General features: G+C 32.1%; 2 protein-coding genes across 2 annotated transcripts; both read left to right on the top strand.

Moving 5' to 3' along the window:
* Positions 1 to 4,317: 4,317 nt before the first annotated feature.
* Positions 4,318 to 6,082, top strand: LOC123260392. Its single transcript, XM_044721465.1, has 3 exons — positions 4,318 to 4,749; positions 5,575 to 5,732; positions 5,825 to 6,082. Exons 1-3 carry the CDS (start codon positions 4,633 to 4,635, stop codon positions 5,976 to 5,978), a joined length of 429 nt encoding a protein of 142 aa, XP_044577400.1. The 5' UTR covers positions 4,318 to 4,632; the 3' UTR covers positions 5,979 to 6,082.
* A 1,389-nt stretch (positions 6,083 to 7,471) lies between these two features.
* Positions 7,472 to 22,287, top strand: LOC123260539. Its single transcript, XM_044721683.1, has 5 exons — positions 7,472 to 7,480; positions 7,610 to 7,747; positions 7,826 to 8,001; positions 8,912 to 9,028; positions 22,125 to 22,287. Exons 1-5 carry the CDS (start codon positions 7,472 to 7,474, stop codon positions 22,252 to 22,254), a joined length of 570 nt encoding a protein of 189 aa, XP_044577618.1. The 3' UTR covers positions 22,255 to 22,287.
* The last annotated feature ends 87 nt before the right edge of the window (positions 22,288 to 22,374 follow it).

Below are 22,374 nucleotides of genomic sequence, written 5' to 3'. Positions count from 1 at the left end.
GGTAACTTCTCCTTCAGTGTTTGTCTCTCGTTCGCTGGTATTTTAGCTCCCTTCGGGCCGCTCACCTCTTTTCACCCTCATTCCTCATTCCTCATCCCTCATCTCTCCTCAAGCTCTCTGCTGCCATCCACATGCACTTTCCTCTTCTCTTATACGAGACACCCTTAATAAACCTACCTTTATGTGTACTTTCATGACATCATCATTACTCTTTCTCTCTATTTCCCCATCTTTACTATCCACAGACAAAAACTCTTTTATTACCTTGTATTTTCCTCAATAAAATTCACCTTTCAAATTTAAATTTAATACAAATATCAAACACTCATTTTTTATCGACAAATCGATAATAATTCTCGTGTTTTTTCAATGAATACATCTTTGTCATTCCCTCGAAATATTTTTATAAAAATCGTTTTATATTTTCAGTTAATATTTAAGAGTACAATATTTTTCTTTTTTAAAAGTTTCTTTTAGGAATTTCAGTGCCAATATTAACTGGAAGAAGAATACTCAGCTACAGTCAAAATTTTCAATTTCAATACCCGCTACCCCAAAATTCAACTCATTATTTTTCGACTTTAAAACGTCGACGCAGATCCATATCTGGTAATGATGAAAGAAGAATATTTTATCAATTAGTCGAGCAAGAATTGCAAAGGTAAAAAAAATTTTTTTTTTTACAAATCCATTAAAATTATTAATATAATTGATATTGAATGTAATTGAATGAAAAATTCGTTCAATTAAAAATTGTTTCTCCAATTTCTCGCTTACTATTGCAAATTTATTGATCCTCTCTCCACTGTTTCCAATAAAATATAAGAGACTTTTCTAGGAGCTCTTTAATTATCGCAAAATCTTTTCATAGCACATATAATTGCTTCAATAATAACAATTATAATAGAAATATAAATTCTGCAAAAGCTTAACTCACGGTACAAGCAATAATAAATAATTACAACAATTCTTTAAGTTGCTAAGCTCGATAAATTACTTAAATATTTTTCAGTTTAAGACAATAAAACATTTGATAAAAACTTTTAATCATCCAAGCACTAACAATCGATAATAATTTATCGTCCAAACTAATTGGATCGTTTTTATAATAACGAATACCGAAAGTCTCTCGAGTGTTCAATACACTGAAGAAAATAAAATTAAATTCAATTATTGAGACTGAATTTTTAAAGTTACAAGAAATTATCTTGCAAATTTTCCAACTGAATAATTTTATTGTAAGTGTAAATAAATGAATCATTTCAATTGTATAAAAAAGTATCTCAGTTAGCCGCTAGATGGCACTAGCATGTTTAAGAGCCGCTCTATTATTTGCGAATAAAACTAAAGGGTTGAACTATTTATTTCTTTTGGTTGTTTTCAGATGGAGCGGAAACGGAAAAGCGTGTATGCTAAAAAGTATATGCGAGGCGTCAAGTGTTCCGCTGAACCGTGAAACTCTTGTAGAAAATTTGCTACACGTCGTCTTGACGTAAGACTTTATTACTTTGTCAACTTATTTCATCACCGAGGATTTAAATATTTAGAAGCTAACTCCGGTTGTACGCCCGTAAACACCCAGCAAATAAGCTCTTAGACACATATGTGGTGCACACATATGTGGTGCATGCTTTAGAGACAACACACACTGTTTGATATCTGATGTTTGATAATAACGCTATTTAATATGTATACTTACAGGCCAGACTATGGCAATAATTCGACGTTCGCTGACAAGGATTACACAGAAGCTGCTCTAGTTGGTAGACGTCGAGATGATTGCGCGTTAATCTACTCACATTGTCCCGAGGGCTACGGATTACTCGATTCAATATCACGGATTCACTCTTATTATTTTTAATCATCTGTTAATTTTTTAATGATAAAACTTCTCGATAGTTATTTACTAGCAACCTTGCGGTCACTATGTGACTGCCGTGGCTTGTGAATTATAAATAAATAAAATTTTGCTTTATTAAATAATGACTTTTGTTGTTGCACTGTACTTTCTTAACTATTGACGTTTTTAAAGATATAAGCTTACCCCGATGTTACACTCATTAAGAGCTTTCATTTGAGTACCCACATGCATTTTTGATATATTTTTCATATATTCACATATATAATATATATTTTAAGGATATAAGCTCATCCCGATGTTACACTCATCAAGAGCTTTCATTTGCGTACCCACATGCATTTTGATATATTTTTAATATATACATATATATACAGGGTGTCCCAAAAGTCACGGACGCCATTGTAGCATCTGATGAAAAAAATAATTCTAAGACGAAAAGTCCTTAGCCATTTTTCAATTAACCGCATAGATAATTAATTATTAATTAAAAATAACGTCTCTTTATTTGTTAGAGAGAGAGGGCGCCAGTGTCCAGTAAAGTATGTGCCAAACAAAGACACAACTAACTGTATGACTAACTAGTTTCTATAGCTAACGTAGTCACACATATTAACTTACACATTCACACGTGCAAGCGTCTTCGTTGGAACGCACTTGACTTGACATATAAGTATAATATATATAAATATATGAAAAATTTATGTGGATACTTAAATGAAAGGTCTTGATGAGTGTAACATCGAGATGAGCTTATATCTTTAAAAATGTCAATAGTTCACGAGACACAAGGTCATTTCTTAATTATGTATCTGGAGATAGAGTATCACGATATCAAATTTAACCATAATAACCCATTTTATCATATAAATACACTGGCCACAAAATTTTGCTTATTCTCTTAATAATATATATTGTTATTGCACGCCTCATAAGCGAAGTGTTTGATGGACGCCTCCATCTACTCTACTCTCGACATTTCAAAAAAAGCAGTTTTCTCGAAACTGAAATTGATTTTTTGTTATTTATATCATACTTTCAGGTTAATATGAGTACACTTATATCAAGTCAAATAATTTGTCAAGCACATAAAATATATTTCGATAATAATTTTTTTGTTTAACATAGTAAATAATAACATTTAACATAATCTTTTCTGGATGTCCGTGTATGGATGGGTGTATGTGGCAGGGAAATTGGTCGAAAAAATGATCGTACCGGAATAATTTCTTTTTTATTATCTAAAGTAACTCACGACGGACTTTCTCAATTAATATAAGCGTTCAATTCACTGTCTTTAAATTATTATTTATAAAAAACTAATATATGACTGTGGATTTTTTGTATATCTATCTATACATTTTATTATAATATTTTTTTTCCTCACCTTAGAGTTATGGCACCAGTAAACCATACACTGATAGAAGGATTTGTTTATAGTTAAAAATATTTTTTAATATTTAACAAATCATTTATTAGAGGCCAATTTTTAGTCCTTAATAAATATTTCTTAGTATTTAAAAAGATTTATTAATATTTAATAAATGAATATCAGATTTATTAAATATAAACAAATCATTTTAAATACTAAGAAATAGTTGTTGAATACTGAAAGTGGTCTCTAATAAATGATTTATTAACTATTAACAAATATTTTTTAGTACAAATAAATTCTTCTATCAGTGTAGCAGAGTTTTCTGTTTGTTATTATTTAGCTTTTTATATTTTATATTTTACTTTAATCAATATTATTGTGAAAAATGAGATTATGAGGCGTGCACTTTTGGATTTTCCAAACTTTTTTTATTTATTAGTGAATATTTCTCCTTTGACCGTAAATCGAGATTGTTTGCTGACAAATTATTCAAAATAAATTCCCAGAAGCCTTCGGTTGTTTGCCTTCAGACATTTACTGAGGTACACAGCGAGACAAAATATACAGATATGTCATGGAGCAAACCGGACACCTGGACTGTTTACCGAAAGCAGACTAACGATCTTTGTACACCCGACAAAACCAGTGCAAAGCTGTAGTTTGGCCCAAGCCTATTTGAGACAGCCTCTCTGCAATGCTAATACAACTCACCAAGCCTTAACAACCTTCATTATTACCATAATCACCGTTTCGTCACTTGATCAATTTTCCTCGGGTAAAAATAAGTAAAAAGACGAGTAAGTGAGTGTATCGTATAATTTGTATCGTTGATTTAAATTGAGGCAGAGTACAAATTAAATTAAATTAACCAGCAGGAGAATCTCACGGAATCAAGACAAACCGCCTTGTTACTAATTGGCTGAAGGTATATATCAAAGGTTTAGAAATTCACGAGCAGAGAGTAGAATACGTAAGAGAGGGAGCAGGAGGTGGCGGCTCAAAGTGCAACTATGGAGACTAAGAGGGCTGCAAAATGCGCTGTTCAGAATCTGATGTGATGAGAAAGTACAAGAGCCGAGAAGGCTCACCAGGAATGAAGCAAAATTTATATAATATGAGCCAGACCGGGCCATCACCCAGAGGAAGTTGTTGTTGGCAGAAAAGAGAGTACAAGTGAGAAAAGAGAAGTGGAAGAGACGGTGGTAGTTCTGGTGGTGGTAGGTTAACTCCTGAGGATAAATCGTACTCGGAAACTCCGGGTAAACTTGCTAAGGATATATCCCAGTAACTTTCCTTCGTGACACGGTTGCCAGTGGTTAAGGATTCGAGCTGAGACGATAACTGTGCTCCCTCCCGGTGTACAAATATATACATATACACTTATATACTTACAGGCGCTATGACTTCAAAGCTCGTACTTTTGATTTTGGTTGTTGTTTTAGTTGATGATTTTGTCGTAACTAACGGGCACCGTTATCGCAGGTCGCTCGCGTTCCGAAAAGGCAGCACTTTTTTTGTGAGTACAAGTTATTTTATAAATATTTTTGAATTATTTACAGCGACAGTAAGAAAACAAAATAAAGAACAAGAGAAGGTTGTCTCTGTGAAAAATAGATAAAAGTTTTAAGTCATCGGATCCTTATCTTGGGAGCTGGGTGTATCGAATACAAATAGATCTTGACGCTTTTTATATTACTCGGCTGTAAGAAACAGAAGAGTCTGGTTGCTCTTAGCAAGTCGCTACACACTTTAGTACTACTATAGACTGTAGTGTTTTAGCGTAGAATGTAGTAGAGTCAATGATAAATGGGTTGCCAGGATCAGCCGACTACGACCTTTTACTCCTTCTGCTCCTTATTCTGCTCCGTCGTCTCCATCATTTACACACACACACACACACACACACACACACACACACACACACACACACACACACACACACACACACACACACACACACACACACACACACACACACACACACACACACACACACATACACACAGTCTACTAGCTCACTTACTCACTTACTTATTCTTATTTTTTACTCGCTCCACGTCTACTAGCCGTTGATGCAGACTCGATAGTCCTTAATATTGGCTTCAACCTCAGCTCACAGGCTATTTGTCTCATTGAGCAACACTCTTAGCTTGAATTTGTGGGACTTTTTACTTGGCTCTTATATTATTTTTTATTCGACATAAAAATCTGTAAATTTATCGGTTTAATAAAAAAAATCTACATTTATTGAACAACACTCTATCATATTGTCGTTCTCGGGCGATAATATATAATATATTTAGATTTTTATTGTATGGAAGTAATGATTTTTCGTTGGCAGTATCGACTCAACTATAAAATAGCTTCTGTTGGCTGGACGACCATTTTCAACCAAGCTTCGGGCTTCAAAGTTTCTTGGCATTTACCTGACGGCACCAACACCAAACAAAAGCGGTCTATTTATGATTTACACGATGACATTAAATTTTTGTACCAGAGGTAATTTCATTTTTATTTTTTTAATCCTTTCGCCCTCTATAGATTTCATAAATAAGCGAATTAAAATGAATATTTAAAATTTTTTGCTCCAGCCACGGGCTTAATGGTCAATCCTGCCTCGCACGAAACATTTGCGAAGCGATGAGGTACGCGAAGCGTGAGGACGGCGTTATGGCGAAGATATTAAAATTGTTAGCGCGGTATGAACCACGAATTATTCTAGGAATGCACACTCGAATCAATTAATCGAGTTTCATCATCTATCTGGCCTTCTCTGCTCTAATTTTCTCTCTTACGCTCATTTTCATATCCTCAATCCTCAGTCCTCAATTGCTCTGTGCTCTCTACTCTCTCTACGTCTGCACATTTATTAAATTTATTAAACCGTGGGTAAGCGGACGTGTGTGAATCTCAGTAATATGCACCTACATATATCTACGCCTACTAGTATTCACTGTAAGGTCTAACTGGCTGTGATTTCAGAACATCAAATACCAATTGCACCAATTGTACTGACGAGAAGGACTTCGAGGTTGAGTGCCACCGATATATACGCCGTTGTCCTCTGCAATTAATTAGTATTGATGACTTTTCTGAGTATTAAACTACCTTTATCTGTAAATCCAATAAATTTTTTTTCTAACCCATTACCCATTCTATTGTTGTAATTTCATTCAAGTATATTTCTGTCAATCAATAAATTTTTATTTCCAGAACAAATATTTTTTTAGACTTTTTTGTATGTAAAATTTTTATTTAATATTTCTGCGAGTTATGTTTAAAAATTGAATCGGAGATCAGAAGATCCTACAGACTCGCAACTAAAAATAATAATGTAACATTCAAATTACTTAATTTTACTACATAGAAAAAAAAATTTGCTTAAATCAAGTACATAATTTTGAAGAATTTCATCTTCTTGATTTAAGTAGAAAAATTCTTAAACTAAGAAACTTTTCTTGATTTAAGTAAATTTTATTCAATTCACGAATTTTTCGTCTTGATTTAAGAAAATGAAACTCTTCAAAATTATTTTCTTGGTTCAAGAATTTTTCTCTTGATTCAAGTTAATTTTTTTTTTCAGTGTACGATTATATAAGAGCACTATTTTCTTGAAAGCTTTAAAAATAAAGCGTTCGAGTTTTTCTTAAATCGTGAAATTAATAATTGACATTGAGTTTGGATGAATAAATAAACAATTATTAAAATTACGTAAATTTAACTTAAATGATTTCAAAAATATTAAATATTTTCTTTGTTTGAACATTAAAATTCTAAATTATTTAATGAAATTTATTTACTGATTTTTATTTTTCAAAATTTACTAAATCAATGAATAAATAATAATAAATAATGAAGTAATAAAATAAAATTAGTGTTAATAAAGAAAAATAATATAACGGATTTGTGGGATGTTGAATCAAGATATTATCACGAGTTAATGCTAAACTTTGATGGTTTTGAGTATTATCAGTGAGGTCGAGGCATTGAAAATTACTGGTAGACACACTAGTTTTCTCGAGTTCTTTATAATAAATACTCTATTTCTATTTGGACTCTCTTTGTCTATGAAAAGTCTAGTGTGTGATGATAATAACAGTAGCATAAAAATATAAAAAAAAATTTATACACAATATATATAGAGCAATAAGGACAGGTAATACAAATAAAGTACAGAGGTGGAAATAACTGAAAGACGAGGCTCGGACAAGCTGGCAAAGAAAAATATGTTCGGTGAAATGACAAACGTACGTTCTTTTGTGTCTAAAGAAATAATAAACAAAAAATAAAAATATATAGATATATATCTAGGAAAAAAGTAATATTTATATGACATTCTTTAGCGGTTTTTTACTTTTTATTTTTCTTGGTTACAGAAGCACGGAATATTTTGCCTCGTTTGTCTAAGCTTAGGGATTGTTGTCGCAGACGCTAAGAATGTCACTGATACCCAAGAAAATATTTTGTCACGACAGAAGAGATATTTAATATTTCCTCAAGGTAGCAATGTTCAGGTAATATTCACATCTATTGATTTTAATTTAAACAATTTTGAGGTAAAATTAAAATAATAAAAATAATATTTTCTTTAGCTGGTATATTGTTTAACTATTGGAGCGTTTGCCCCGAGCCCGGATCAAATAGTGGTGGGAATGACAGCTGCTTTGGCCTGGGAGCTCCCGAGTCAAGTCGATAAAAAAATAACTAAATTACTGCACCGGCGAACAAGAAGCCTGGTCTTTCCTAAAATCGAAGCCTTCCTTCAGTCGTAAGTTTCTTCCAAGGTAAACTGCTCGGAAAAATAATTTAACCAACAAATGAAAATTATTTTCATTACAAGTTGTTTCCGAACAATTATAAAACTTTTACTCAGCTCCTTCCTTTTTTTTACTCTATTTTAATTGCAGTTGTAAATTATTATTATTATTATTGTCAGAAAAATGTAGAGACACTTTCAAAGCTTTTTCATCTGTCACGTATCTCTTTTCAATACCAAAATATTCGTGATAAATAAAAAGTAGCCATATATTTTGCTGTTTCTATTTACTACTCGATGTCTTTGCTATACATAAAGACTCAATCGTGACTTTTGTGAAATACTTTTGCATTTTCAATACACTGACATGCTTTGTAAATATGCAAAAACGCTTTACGTATGCATATATGTGTGTATATAATAGTATAAGAAATGAAATATAATATAAAACGGTGAAAGAATAGAGTTATATGTGCTTTAGAGTTTTATATATACATATATATATATATATATATATATATATATATATATATATATATATATATAGAGCGAGGGTGAGAGCAATAAAAAAGCAAAAGCTTGTACAATATTGTTTTCTATCCAATGTATTCTCTCTGCCCTTGATATATTTCCCAAAGTAGTTTTATTTGTATGTGAGATATTGTCTGAAAGAAAAAAAATTACTAGAGTTGTAAAAAAAATTTAATTTAAAATACGACTGAAGCAATTGAGAAAGTGTCAGCCTACTTTAGACAAATAAACTACCCAACTCTCTATTTCTCTATTTTAATGAAATTTTGTCGGAGTTTAAATAAATTTAATGCTAACATCGTTAAAATATATTGAAGGCAGTAGATAAATAGCTAAATAGTCAGACAGATCATTAAAATGTTTTTTTTTTTGGACAAAATTTTGATTTTAGCGCTGGGCTTGATGGAAGAGCTTGTGTAATGAGAGCAATTTGTGAAGCTAGAAACCGCGATAATGATAAAGTCGGTACTGGTACATTTGTCCAAGAAGTTTTGCACGCGATTTTCAGGTAAAGTTATTATAAATCTCACACTGATAGAAGGATTTAATTCTATTTAAAAAGATTTAGTAATAGTTACTAAATTATTTATTAAAGCCCATTTATTTCCATCAAATAAATATTAAGTAGTATTTAAAAAATTATTTATTGCTACTCAATAAATCGATTATTGGTATTAAAGAAATTAATTTTTTAACTAATTTTAGCGTGTAACTTAACTTTTTTACTCAAAATAAATCAAAATAATTAGAATAAATAATTTTAAGTAAAAATATAATGTATTATAAAGAAAAGAATCTCATTAAAATATAATTTTTTATTTGAAACATTTATAAAATTTAAAATTAAACAAGTTTTTAACATATCAATAATAGACAAATTGAAAAATTTAAACTAAACTCCACTGAAAAATGACATAAGCCATTTGGGAGTATGTGTGTTTTCAAAGGTTTGATAAATCTCCCAAAATTGAGCTGAATAAAATAATTTGAGTCAGTGAATAGGTTATGTATCACATTGGAATTAAAGCATCCACAGATTCGGTAGAATCTGGCGCCAAGTTCCGTTCAAATCCGTTGTAAACGGAGCGCCAGACTACCGACTGTGTTTACTGTAAGCAGAACGGTTTTTTGAGGCTGCGAAATTTTATTTAATTCTACGGTACTTTTTTTATCCAATTTGTTTATCATAACAGTAATTCATAATTTACTTCACCGTATTAATTAATTATATTCACTTATAACAATTTATTTACTTGAAATTATTAAATTTTATCAGCACATACTATAACTCGCTCACAAATTTCGATCCTGACTTTTTTTTTATGGAGAAAGGTCAGCGCCACAGACTAGATAAAATAAAAATGTGTAGTAATCCTCCTGTAGATAAGCAACTACAGTTAAAAAAAGTAATTCACTGCTTACATTTACGGCCGCCAGAGTGCACTGGAATTACATCTACATAAACTGTAGCTTCAAGGGGATAGTTTGCAGTAAAAAATGCAGTCAACACGAGATTTAAGTTGGTACCGATTGTAAATTTTCATTATAATTACAAAAAATACTAAAATCCGAACAAAAACAGTTTCACTGTAAAAAAGTCGCGCCAAGTCCACGTTCATAAGACTATTAGGAAAAAAACTGTGTTTTTTTTCTTTAAAAAAAGATACAAAATAAAAAGATTAAAAATCCAAGTAACCGATATGATTGTTTTTGATTTTCGGAAATTAAAAAATTTTATTGTAAATTTAAAATTAAAAAAATTTTAGAACGTACTTGGTGTGCGTCATTGTCTATTTCAATTTTTTTAAAGTCCTAGTAAATAGATTTTACGAATTTCATTAAAAGTAAAATATTTTGCAACCACGCACACTAAATACGATCTAAAATTTTTTTTTTAATTTTTAAATTTACAATAAAATTTTTTTTAATTTCCGAAAATCAAAAACAATCATATCGGTTACTTGGATTTTTTAATTTTTTTATTTTGTATCTTTTTTTAAAGAAAAAAAAAAATTTTTTTTTTCCTAATAGTCTTATGAACGTGGACTTGGCGCGACTTTTTTACAGTGAAACTGTTTTTGTTCGGATAGTTATCTATCGACAATACTTACCAAACAAATATTTAGTAATGTAACGTTCCGGGCAAATTCAGGGGCGGGACTTAATTTTGGTAAAATTTAATTGGTAAAAATTTTACCAAACAAAAATTTATTAAAAATTTTTAATGACCCTGGGAGTGATTCGTTACTTTGCGTCAGCGCTGTGCACGGCAATCACTCACAATAATTGAGAAACATTCCAATTCAACTATTGTAAAATTTGTTATAGTTCTATTGGAAAAATACAGAGGCAGCACTGGAAATTTTAATCTCTTACTTTTTACAATAGTAAGTTGTAAAATTTCATGAATAAATAGTAAATTTTCTTCTAAAATATTTGAAAATTAATAGTTATAAAAGTATAGTCCAGCTTTACAATAGGTGTATTGTAAATTTTCCCAGAAATTTTTTTCCGTGTACCTTGAACGCTGAAGTTCAGCGTTCCGTTAAGAACATGTAAGACAGAAAATATTCAAATTTTGGACAAAATACTGAGACGCTTTTTGACCTAGTAATTTTTGAACAAAAAATCATTAAACTTGGCAGGAGTATGTTAATAATAGTCCTTCGTAAATTGATTCTTCTATTTTTAAATTTAATCATTGAAAAAAAATAACAAAATGATAAATAAATAGGTAGAGTTCGCGCGTAAAACTGCCTTATCTCCGGGCCCATCATATATTCAAGTAAATAAACTTTACTATAAAGAAATTACTCATAAACTTACAACCAATATAATCTCTGAGATTGATTTAATTTTTTGGTTAATCTTTACTTTAGTTTAGATTACTTATAAAACAGAATTATTAAAATGCAACTAGGTTTGAATAGAAAACTAATTATCAACAATAAATTTCATTTACTACAGTAAATAAACTATAGTTTAATTTTTTTGAACAGTGTTGGGAGTATTGACAGTCAGCCTGATAATCTTCAGTGCATTTTATGTGTTTCAAATAAACAATCCGATATATTCAATTGGCATTTGTTATCACTAGTCCAAACTGAATTACCGACAACAGACTTTATTACATGCTCTTAAATTCCTTCACCCGTGACCAATGACAGGCCCACCTGGGGTCTATGATACCCTCACGAGGCCAAATCCGGATTTAAATTATTTAAAATTAAATACCCAAAATTTGGGAACGTTACAAGTAACTATTTCTAAATATTATTTGGTGGAAACAAATATTTATTTTGATATAATAAGACTTTGTTTATATTAATATAATTTATTTAGAATAAAAAAATAATTTATTAAACTATCACTGAGAAAAAAAAATACTTTTATTAAGAAAATTTTCTTGATACAAGAATTTATGTTCTTGAAAATTTTCAAGAATATATATTCTTAGTTTAAGAAATTGTTAAATTGATTGAAATAATTTTTACTTAACAGCCAAGACCAGTGATTGCAGTTTCAATCGGCTTAGCGAAACGAATGGAAATTTTGAAAAAACGTTTTTAGAGATATTAGATAATTTAATAAACTATTTCACCACAAAGGGTTTTTTTTTTCAAAAATTTCATTCGTTTCGTGAAACCAATCGAAACTGCAATTGCTCTGCTGTTGGGAGTGCGACAGAGGTAGTTTCGTTGAACTCCGTGAGACCAAAGCGAGAAAAAGATGGTCTCGCCTGTTAATTTAAATAAAGCTATTTTTTTCTTTATTTATTAAGGGGGCGTCCATAAATTACGTGAGGCATTTTTGAGAATTTTCCGACCCCCTCTCCCCCCTTGGTGAGATTTCGTAAGATTTTCCTCAACTCCCTCCCCCCTCCCCTAATCTCACGCGAGATTCTTCAAAATTTATGTTTTGGCTGTAAACGTGTTGGATTATTGAGAAAAAAAAGAGTCATTCGGCTACACCCGATATGAATAAGTAGATTTTTTGTTCGAATATTGAAAAAAACACGTTATTAAAAGGCAGTACTGTCCTAAAATTTATTTTTTATTATATTTTTGCAAATAACGATATGAGACCGACTACAACAAATAGATGTTCAAAGACATCTACCTAAAAAATAGGATTTGTTACAGATAAAAGTCATTTGATGATAAAATCTAAAAATTAATTTATTCTTGATTTTTTTTTGAATTTTTCCAAGTACGAAATAAATTAAAAAAAGTATCATAAGTCGACGAACAATCGCTTAAATTTAAGATAATCACGTGAACTTTAAAATAAATTTTATAGATTTAAGCTAATTTTTACAGCTTAAAAATTATTTAAAGAAAAACGGCCGAAATGGGTTCATTGAAAAATTGTTCAGCCGAATCTATCGAAAAGTGGTTTCATGCTGGAACTACCTTAAACAATCGAGCGCTACTTTGGTGCTCTGCGGGGTTCGGACGTACCCGAGTAAAAATGAAATTATTATTTTTTACGGAAAAATAATAAATTTCGTTCGATCGCCGCACCACCGCTGCACCACCGCCTCACCACTGCTGCACGACCGCCGTTTGGCGGACTATTACGCCGCACGCTAAAAATTTACTCCCCCTAGCATCGCCGCACTACCGCTGCACCACCGCCGCACCAATGCTAAATCATACCTACAATTTCACAAAAAATGGTATCATAATTAATTTATCACGCAATAATTAATTAATAAATAATGCGACTAGAAATCTTTATGTAAGACCTATTGATCAACCTCCTTTTAATCGAATGCCTAATATTAAAAAAAAAAATTTTTTTTAAATCAGGCCAAAGCACCGCGAAATTATTGATTTTTTTAGTCGTATTGTTGATGAAGATTTTTAATTTCGTCCTCGGGTTGCACAGAAGCGGTACGCCTATTGAAATACTCTGAAAGAATTTTAAAAATTGAACTGTGATGGGATTCGAACCTGGATCGTCTGCATGGAAGTCTCGAACATTGCCAACTGCACTGCAAGCCATACTTAACTTAAAAAATTTAGTTAAGCTATTTGAATGATCAACGAATATATTATTTCAATGTATATACCATCAAACAGTGGTATGGTGCGGCGGTGGTGCAGCGGTGGTGCGGCGGTCGAACGAAATTTATTATTTTTTCGTAAAAATTAATAATTTTATTTTTACCCGGGCGCGTCACAGCGGTGGTGCGGCGGTGGTGCAGCGGTGGTGCGGCGAATAGAAATTTATTTACTTGTCACGGCGCTGGTGCAGCGGTAGTGCGGCGAATAGATAAATTCTTTACTTGTCACGGCGGTGGTGCGGCGGTGATACAGCACTTATAAAATAACCAAAATTGTCACGGCTGTAGTGCAGCGGTGGTGCGGCGCTTAAAAAGCCGTGCAGCGGTGTTGCGGCGGTGGTGCGGCGAGATTCTGTTTTTACTCGGGTATACGACAAACACTATTGTGTCAAATTTGGCCATATTTTATTATAGAAACACTTTTTCACGCAATTTCACACTGTTTTCTGCTAGAGAAAAAATTACGTGATATTTGTTAAGACTCCCCCTCCCCTCTAAGTGAGATTTGGTAAGATTTAGCTTGATCCACTCACTCCCCCCCCCCCCCTAGAACACCTCACGTAATTAATGGATGCCCCCTTATCCAAAGATAAATATTGATGTTCTTCTCTTCAGAAATTAATAATTAATAATAATAGAATATTTGATCGTCAGCGAGTTTCTTGAGCCAAGAAATTGTTAATTGAGCAAAAGTATTTTTAACTTCCCGCTAAGAAAATCGAAGATTTTCAAAAATCGGGAAGTTATTGTTTTCACACCGTTTTGCAAAAATCGAGTTTTCATCAGATCTCGACGTTCTAAGGTTATAGAAAGCTTCCCTGATCACCCTCGCGATGTTGTCACTATGTGTGTGTGTGTGTGTGTGTGTGTGTGTGTGTGTGTGTGTGTGTGTGTGTGTGTGTGTGTGTGTGTGAATTTGAACCGATTCGGACTAGGGGTGTGCGAACAATTCGAACTTACGAATTAATCGTTCCGAATCGAATATTAATATTCGATTCGAAATTCGAATCGAATAATTCGAATCTTCGAATTATTCGAACTTCGACGAATAATTCGAAAAATTTCCAATAATTCGAAAAATTTTGAAAAATTCGAAAATTTTCGAATGATTCCCGAATAGTTCGAAAAATTCGCGAATCATCGAAATATTACTGGATCTTCTATTGTTTCCAATTTGAATTCCATTACACTGTGTATAAAAATATTATATTTATAAATTTATTTATTTACTAGCTGTTACCCGCCCTCTCCACTGGGCACTTTATAGAATTGTATTTTTAGATTTAGACATGAAATTCAATTGAAGTATTGTTTTGACTTGCACAGATTTCAAATTCTATCGGATTAGCCTGTACGTTTTAACCATGTAATTATTCTAGCTAATATTCATTGTAACGTTTAATGTACAATCACTGTAACATTCCCGTGTCTTTCTTCCGAAAATCAATAGTAATTGACACGAAGAAAAAAATTTAAAATGAGCATTGAAAGTTTCAGTTAAAGTAATTGCAGGTCTCATAAGTGAAGTTGAAATCTGCCTAGCTTAAAGTGCGACGAATTTTCCGTTAATACAAATTTTTTCGGTGACATCTATTTTATATAGAAAACTAGAAAATCGAGCGCGCATTTGCCAACATGTTTATTATCGACAATTGAATTTATCAATATTTTTTACAAATTGTATTTCTTAATTATTGAAATTTTTTAAGATATAAGCTTATCCTGAAGTTAAGCTCATCGGAACCGTTCATTTGAGTACGCACACGATTTTTTTTATATATTTTATATATATAATATTTCTCATATTTGTGAAATATGTATATAAAATATATATAAAATTCGTGTAGGTATTCGAATGAAAGGTCTCGAAAAGTGTAACTCTAGGATGAGCTTATATCGTTAAAAATATCATCAATGGACGAAATACCACGTCATCTCTTAATTAATAACTTTTTTTAAAATACAAAGGGAGAAGCGCGCTCGATTTTCTAGTTTTCTATATAAAATAGATGTCACGGAAAAAATTAGTATTAACAGAAAATTCGTCGCACTTTAAGCTAGGCAGATTTCAACTTCACTTATGAAACCTGCAATTACTTTAACTATAACTTTCAATGCTCATTTCAAATTTTTTTTTCGTGTCAATTACTATTGATTTTCGGAAGAAAGACACGGGAATGTTACAGTGATTGTACATTATATCTATAGCTTCGTTCTCAAGATCACTAAGTAGTACCGTCCATGTACGCTTATACTTACCACATATTTAAAAGTAAAAACAAAAGCTTTACGCCCTAGCAACCGCTTTGTTTATTAATCATTACGTTTTTTGTGCGCTTTGAATAAACATCACAAAATCTTCTTATATTGATTAAATAGTTATTTTTTGATTATTAAACATCATGTCTAAGCGTAAGGCTGAGGATAATTCCCTCTTACAATCCTTCGAAAAAAAGTTACAAAAGTATCGTGATTTAATTGATCTTGAAAAAGCTAAGGCATCAACTAAATCTCCCGTTGATAACCTCTTATCTGAGGGTAATTATTTATATTTTGTTTTATTTAATTTTTTATCATTTTTGGGCAACAATTTTCTATTTTGAATTTGTTGTACCTATTTTGACTGGGTTAAGCTTTAAAATAGTAAAATTAGATTTTTATAATCTGATTTTATTTTGCATCAGGAATTTATTTATTTATTTCCTGGTCGCTTATCTTAACCTAGCTCTTATGCTCATTGCAGACTCAGATGATGACGACCGTCGTCAGAGTGTTTATTCTGACTCTGATCCTGAAACTGATTGTACACACGATCTTAAGGCGTCAGGCGAACTGCATGAGACGAAGGGTCCTGAAGTTCCCTCCCTGTCCAATTCCGTTCTCCAAATGCTGGGCAAGGATAAACGCCTTCACAAGGAAAAACCTACAGCATTCATCCTGAATTGTCGGACTGTTGGAAAGCTATCATTTCATCAGGTTTAGATAAAAATGATAAGACGACAATTATTGATAAATATCCCAACAAGGGTAATTGTACTTTATCATCTCCTGTTTTAAACCCGGAGTTGCTGCCTCTTCTCCACAAGACGGCTAAATCTCGTGACAAATATCTATCAAATAACCAAGATTTGATTGGTCGTGGTTTAGTTTCTCTTGGTCAGGCAATTTGTAATATTTTTAATGATGAAGTTGAACCTGTCGATAAAACCCAGTTGTTACAACTTCTATGTGACTCCAGTGCTCTTTTTTGTGAGTCATTTCATCAGCTCTGTAAATCCAGACGCTCACAAATTTACCCCTGTGTGGATGACAAAAAGAAAATCTGTCCTTGAAGATTCTATTACTGACGATTTTCTTTTTGGTCAAGATCTTGGCAAGCGCATTAAAAATTCGGTTGCCGTGGAAAAAACAGGGTTATCTATTAAACCCCAACCTACCAACACGGATTTTCCAACTACACGGACTTCTTTAAACTGGAAGGGCCCGTCTGGCCCTCGAGCAAACTTCAATCAGACGGGCTACCAGCGTCCTCCGTTTGCCAAGCCAACGTACCCAAACAAACAAAACAATCAAATTGCAACTCGATCCCGGGCTCCGGAACCAAACGAATCAGGCCCAACATCCTCCAGCTTCAACTCAAAAGTAGAGGTGAGAGTTATTGCTGGTCGTTTAAAAATATTTTTACACGCTTGGTCTAGCATAACCTCTGACGCGTTTATTTTAGAAACAATTTCTGGGTATAAAATTCCTTTTTCTTCGACACCAACTCAATCTTTTATTCCCACAAATGATAATTTTTCTAATAATGATAAAATTAAAATGCAGGAAGCCATTAATGACCTTCTGTCTATTGGTGCTATTCAAGAATGTACAGAAGAAAATGGGCAATTTTATCGGGTATTTTTCTTGTTCCTAAGAAAAATGGGAAAATGAGATTTATTCTGAATTTAAAAATTTAAATCAATTCACTGACACTTCTCATTTTAAAATGGAAGATTTCCGTACGGTTCTCAAACTGATGTCAGAAGGATGTTTCATGGCTAGCTTTGACCTACAGGATGCTTATCTCATGATTCCAATCCATAAAAACTACTGGAAATATTTAAGATTTATTTGGAATAATCATCTCTACGAGTTTATCTGTTTACCTTTCGGTTTAAGCACTGCTCCGTGGGTTTTACAAAAATTTGCAAGCCAATCGTTAGTTTTACGTTCTTTGGGCTGGTTATCAGTAGTTTATTTGGATGATTGGTTGTTAGTAGCAACTTCTGCGGCTTTATGTGCGCAAAATATTAAAGTCACGCGAGAACTTTTAGAATCTTTGGGATTTTTAATTAATGAGAAGAAAAGTAACTTCATTCCTTCTACTTCTTGTAAATTTCTCGGTTTTATTTTCAATTCAGTTAACATGACAATGGAGCTCACAGAAGAGAAAAAGAATTAATCTTTATGATTTAATTTTAAAATTTAAAAATCTTTCATACTGCTCGATTAGAGAATTTTCTCAATTTGTTGGTAACATTACAGCAGCTTGTCCAGCGGTTAATTATGGTTGGCTCCATTCAAAGAAATTTGAAAGACACCGTTACCTCGAATTATTAAAATTTAATTATAATTACGATTGTGTCATGCAATTACCACTTCATTTAATCAGTGAATTTGATTGGTGGTTAAATAATATCAATTCGTCGAAAAATCCTATTAGAAATTCAAGATTCTCAAAGATTATTTTTTCTGATGCTTCATCTACTGGCTGGGGAGCTTTTGTGAAGGTCAAGTAATTTATGGTCATTGGAATTACCATGAAAAACAATTTCATATTAATTATCTTGAGCTTTTAGCTGTTTTTAATGGTCTGAAGACTTTTGTTTTTAATTTATCTAACTGTGAAATTTTGCTCCGAGTTGATAATTCTACGGCTATCGCTTATATTAATAAAATGAGCGGTACTAAATACGAGTACCTGAATGATTTAACCTTTAAAATTTGGAGTTGGTGCGAGAGTAGGAATATTTGGCTGTTTGCGTCATACATCCCATCTAAAGAAAATGTGGACGCGGATGAAGCTTCAAGAATTAGTAATATTGATACAGAATGGGAGTTATCACTTTCTGCTTACCAAGAAATTGTTTCTCTTTTTAACAAACCGGAAATTGATTTATTTGCATCAAATCTTAATAAAAAATGCAAGAAATATTGTTCCTGGCATCGTGATCCGCTAGCGTTTTGTATTGACGCGTTCACTATTGACTGGAACAATTTTTATTTCTTTGCTTTTCCTCCTTTTTCTTTAATTTTGAAAACATTAAAGAAAATTCAAACAGACCAGGCTTGTGGTATTTTAGTAGTTCCTAATTGGTGTGGTCAGCCATGGTATCCCTTATGGCTTTCATTACTTGACTCACAGCCAATTATTTTTCAACCTGATGTTAACCTTCTACGATCTCCTTGTAGACAAGTACAACATCCTCTTGCCCAAAAGATGTCACTGATGGCTGCACGATTATCCGCCAGGCCTTCAAGGAACGAGGTGTGACTGAGGACGCAGTTGATTTACTTATCAATTCTATTTCCCATTCAACCCTACATCAATACTCTAAACCAATCGGTGATTGGGTTATTTTTTGTTATTCAAGGAATATTAAAATTTTTAAGCCGCAAGACGAAGACATTATTCATTTTTTAACGGATAAATTTAATAATGGTGCTAATTACAGCACACTCAACACTGCTCGTTCAGCTTTATCTTTAATTTGTGTTACTGAAATTGGTAAAAATCCTTTAATTTCTCGCCTTTTAAAAGGCGCTTACAATTTAAAACCAGCTAAGCCTCGCTACGATCGAGTTTTTAGCCTAGATCCTGTGTTAGAGAAATTAGAATTATTAAGCCCTTTAAATGATCTTGATTTACCTGCTCTTACTACAAAATTAGCTGTTTTGTTGGCGTTAATTACTGCTCATCGTATTCAAACTATTGCATCTATTAAAAGGTGTAATATTTTGAAGAGAGGTAATAATTATGAAATAGAAATATCTGATAAGATTAAGACTTCTAGACGAGGTGTCTCTCAACCTCTCTTACTTTTACCAAAATTTTTACAAAATTCAAAACTTTGTATTGTTTTAACTTTAGAAAAATATTTAGAAAAAACTTCTGATTTAATTGTTAATCCAAATAAATTATTTATTACTACTGTTAAACCTTTTAAAGAAGCGTCGAAAGATACTGTAAGTAGGTGGATTCGTTCTTTTTTACAAAGCTGTGTAGGTAATGACTTTACGTCTCATAGTTTGAGACATGCATCTACCTCTACTGCTTTTAAAAAAGGCGTTAACCTAGATATTATTAAAAACTTAGCTGGCTGGTCGGATAAATCAAAGACTTTTGAGAAATTTTATAACCGACCAATTATTCCTGATAAAAATACTTTTGCTGAGACAATTTTATCATAATTGTATTTTGTTCCTCTATGTGTGTTCATTAAAATTTAAAAAAAAAAAAAAAAAAATGTAAACTGTTTTGAATTTAGTTCTATTTTATTTAAATTATGTTCACTGTAGCTCTGAACATCTACTTAGTGATCTTGAGAACGAAGCTATAGATATAATTGTAAGATCGAGCGAGCCTGGCGAAGCCGAGCGAAGCTCGATATTAATTATATCTATAGCTTCGTTCGAAGAGATCACTCCCTCCCTGCTTCGTTCATAATTTTATTCTTTTCCCTCCCTGCGATCTCTTCTTTATTTAATCTTAGCTAAACTATATGATTAATAAACAAAGCGGTTGCTAGGGCGTAAAGCTTTTGTTTTTACTTTTAAATATGTGGTAAGTATAAGCGTACATGGACGGTACTACTTAGTGATCTCTTCGAACGAAGCTATAGATATAATTAATATCGAGCTTCGCCTGGCTTCGCCAGGCTCGCTCGATCTTACAATTAAACGTTACAATGAATATTAGCTAGAATAATTACATGGTTAAAACGTACAGGCTAATCCGATAGAATTTGAAATCTGTGCAAGTCAAAACTATACTTCAATTGAATTTCATGTCTAAATCTAAAAATACAATTCTATAAAGTGCCCAGTGGAGAGGGCGGGTAACAGCTAGTAAATAAATAAATTTATAAATATAATATTTTTATACACAGTGTAATGGAATTCAAATTGGAAACAATAGAAGATCCAGTAATATTTCGATGATTCGCGAATTTTTCGAACTATTCGGGAATCATTCGAAAATTTTCGAATTTTTCAAAATTTTTCGAATTATTCGAAATTTTTCGAATTATTCGAATTTTTTCGAATCATTCGAAATTTTTCGAAGTATTAGTCGAATTTCGAATAATTCAAAAATTCGAATTATTCGATTCGATTAGATTCGAACGATATTCGTACACCCCTAATTCGGACCGATAGATTTTGAGAAATTTTAAAAAATCTCAAAAAAAAAAGAGAAAAAAATTTTTTTAGGAAGTGGTTTTTTTGGAATAACTTTTAAACGACTTTATCGATTAACTTTAAAAACTAATCTGCCTTTAAGCTTGAAAAACCACGCCGATCGTCGCTAATCCGGTCAAAATCGGTTGATTCGTTCGAGAGATATCGTGAACGAAAGAAAACCGAAAAAAGTGTTTTTTTGACATAACTTCGTCATTTCTTCTCGGATCGTTTTTGATGATATGAAATAATTTTTAGAGCTTAAAAAACCGCGTCGATCGCCGCCAAGAACGTAGAAACCGGTTGATTGGTTCGAGAGATATCCTCGATAAAATATTTGGAAACAAGTGTTTTTTTAACATAACTCCGACATTTTTTGGAATAACTTTTAAACGGCTGCACTGATCAATTTCAAAAACTAATCAGCTATTAGCATAAAAAAATTACGTCGATCGCCGTCAAGCCGGTCAAAATTGGTCAATTCTTTCAAGAGATATCATGAACGAAAGAAAACCGAAAAGTGTTTTTTTGGAATTACTCCAAATTTCCTAGTTTTATCAATTAAAATTTGAAAATTCTTCATGAAACTAAAAAAATTGCGTCAAATGCTGCCAACCGCGTGAAAATCGGTTGATTCATTCAAAAGTTAGTGCGGTTTGAAAATTAAAAAAATATTGTTCTATGAAACTTCTATCAGACTTTTGGGCTCGAAGAGCTCAAAAGCATAGAACAGCTATCTTTTTAAGCTCGAAGAGCTTAAAATAACACATAAATTGTATTTTTGAGCTAGGAGAGCTCAAAAACATCATTAGTGCAGTTTTATGCACCTATGTATGGAATTAGCGGGAAGTTGCACGGATGGCCTTCAGGGTCTACTGTTTTTCTAATTTTTTTTCTCAGTGTATATAACAAATAATATTAATGGGTAAAAAATATTTTTTTCTTCTAAATAAATGACTAAAAATTTTGTTACTAAATCAGTTTATTACTCCGTACTAAATCCTTCTGTCAATGCGGGTTATTAAAATAAATCAAAGTTTTGAAAGATAGATAAACTTTTTAGTTAAGTTAACTAACTTTAGATTTTATTTAACAGATTAAGGAATGACGGAAATAACTTTGATAAATCAGAACACAAGATTTACGATTTGGCTCATGTGACGAAGATGAATTGTGCTCAAGAGTATCCGAGTTGTCGACACTCCATTTACGAACTTGACTTTTGACACTTTTACTTCTATTCACCGAGGGAACTTTTAACAACTCGACATCTTTATTAAAATTTTTTATCCTGTCTTTACAATTTATTGAATCATTTGCAAATATTTACATGTATAATAAAAATA

The sequence above is a fragment of the Cotesia glomerata genome, linkage group LG3, assembly GCF_020080835.1.
Source record: "Cotesia glomerata isolate CgM1 linkage group LG3, MPM_Cglom_v2.3, whole genome shotgun sequence".
Lineage (NCBI taxonomy): Eukaryota > Metazoa > Arthropoda > Insecta > Hymenoptera > Braconidae > Cotesia > Cotesia glomerata.
This window is presented reverse-complemented; position numbering and strand designations above follow the sequence as displayed.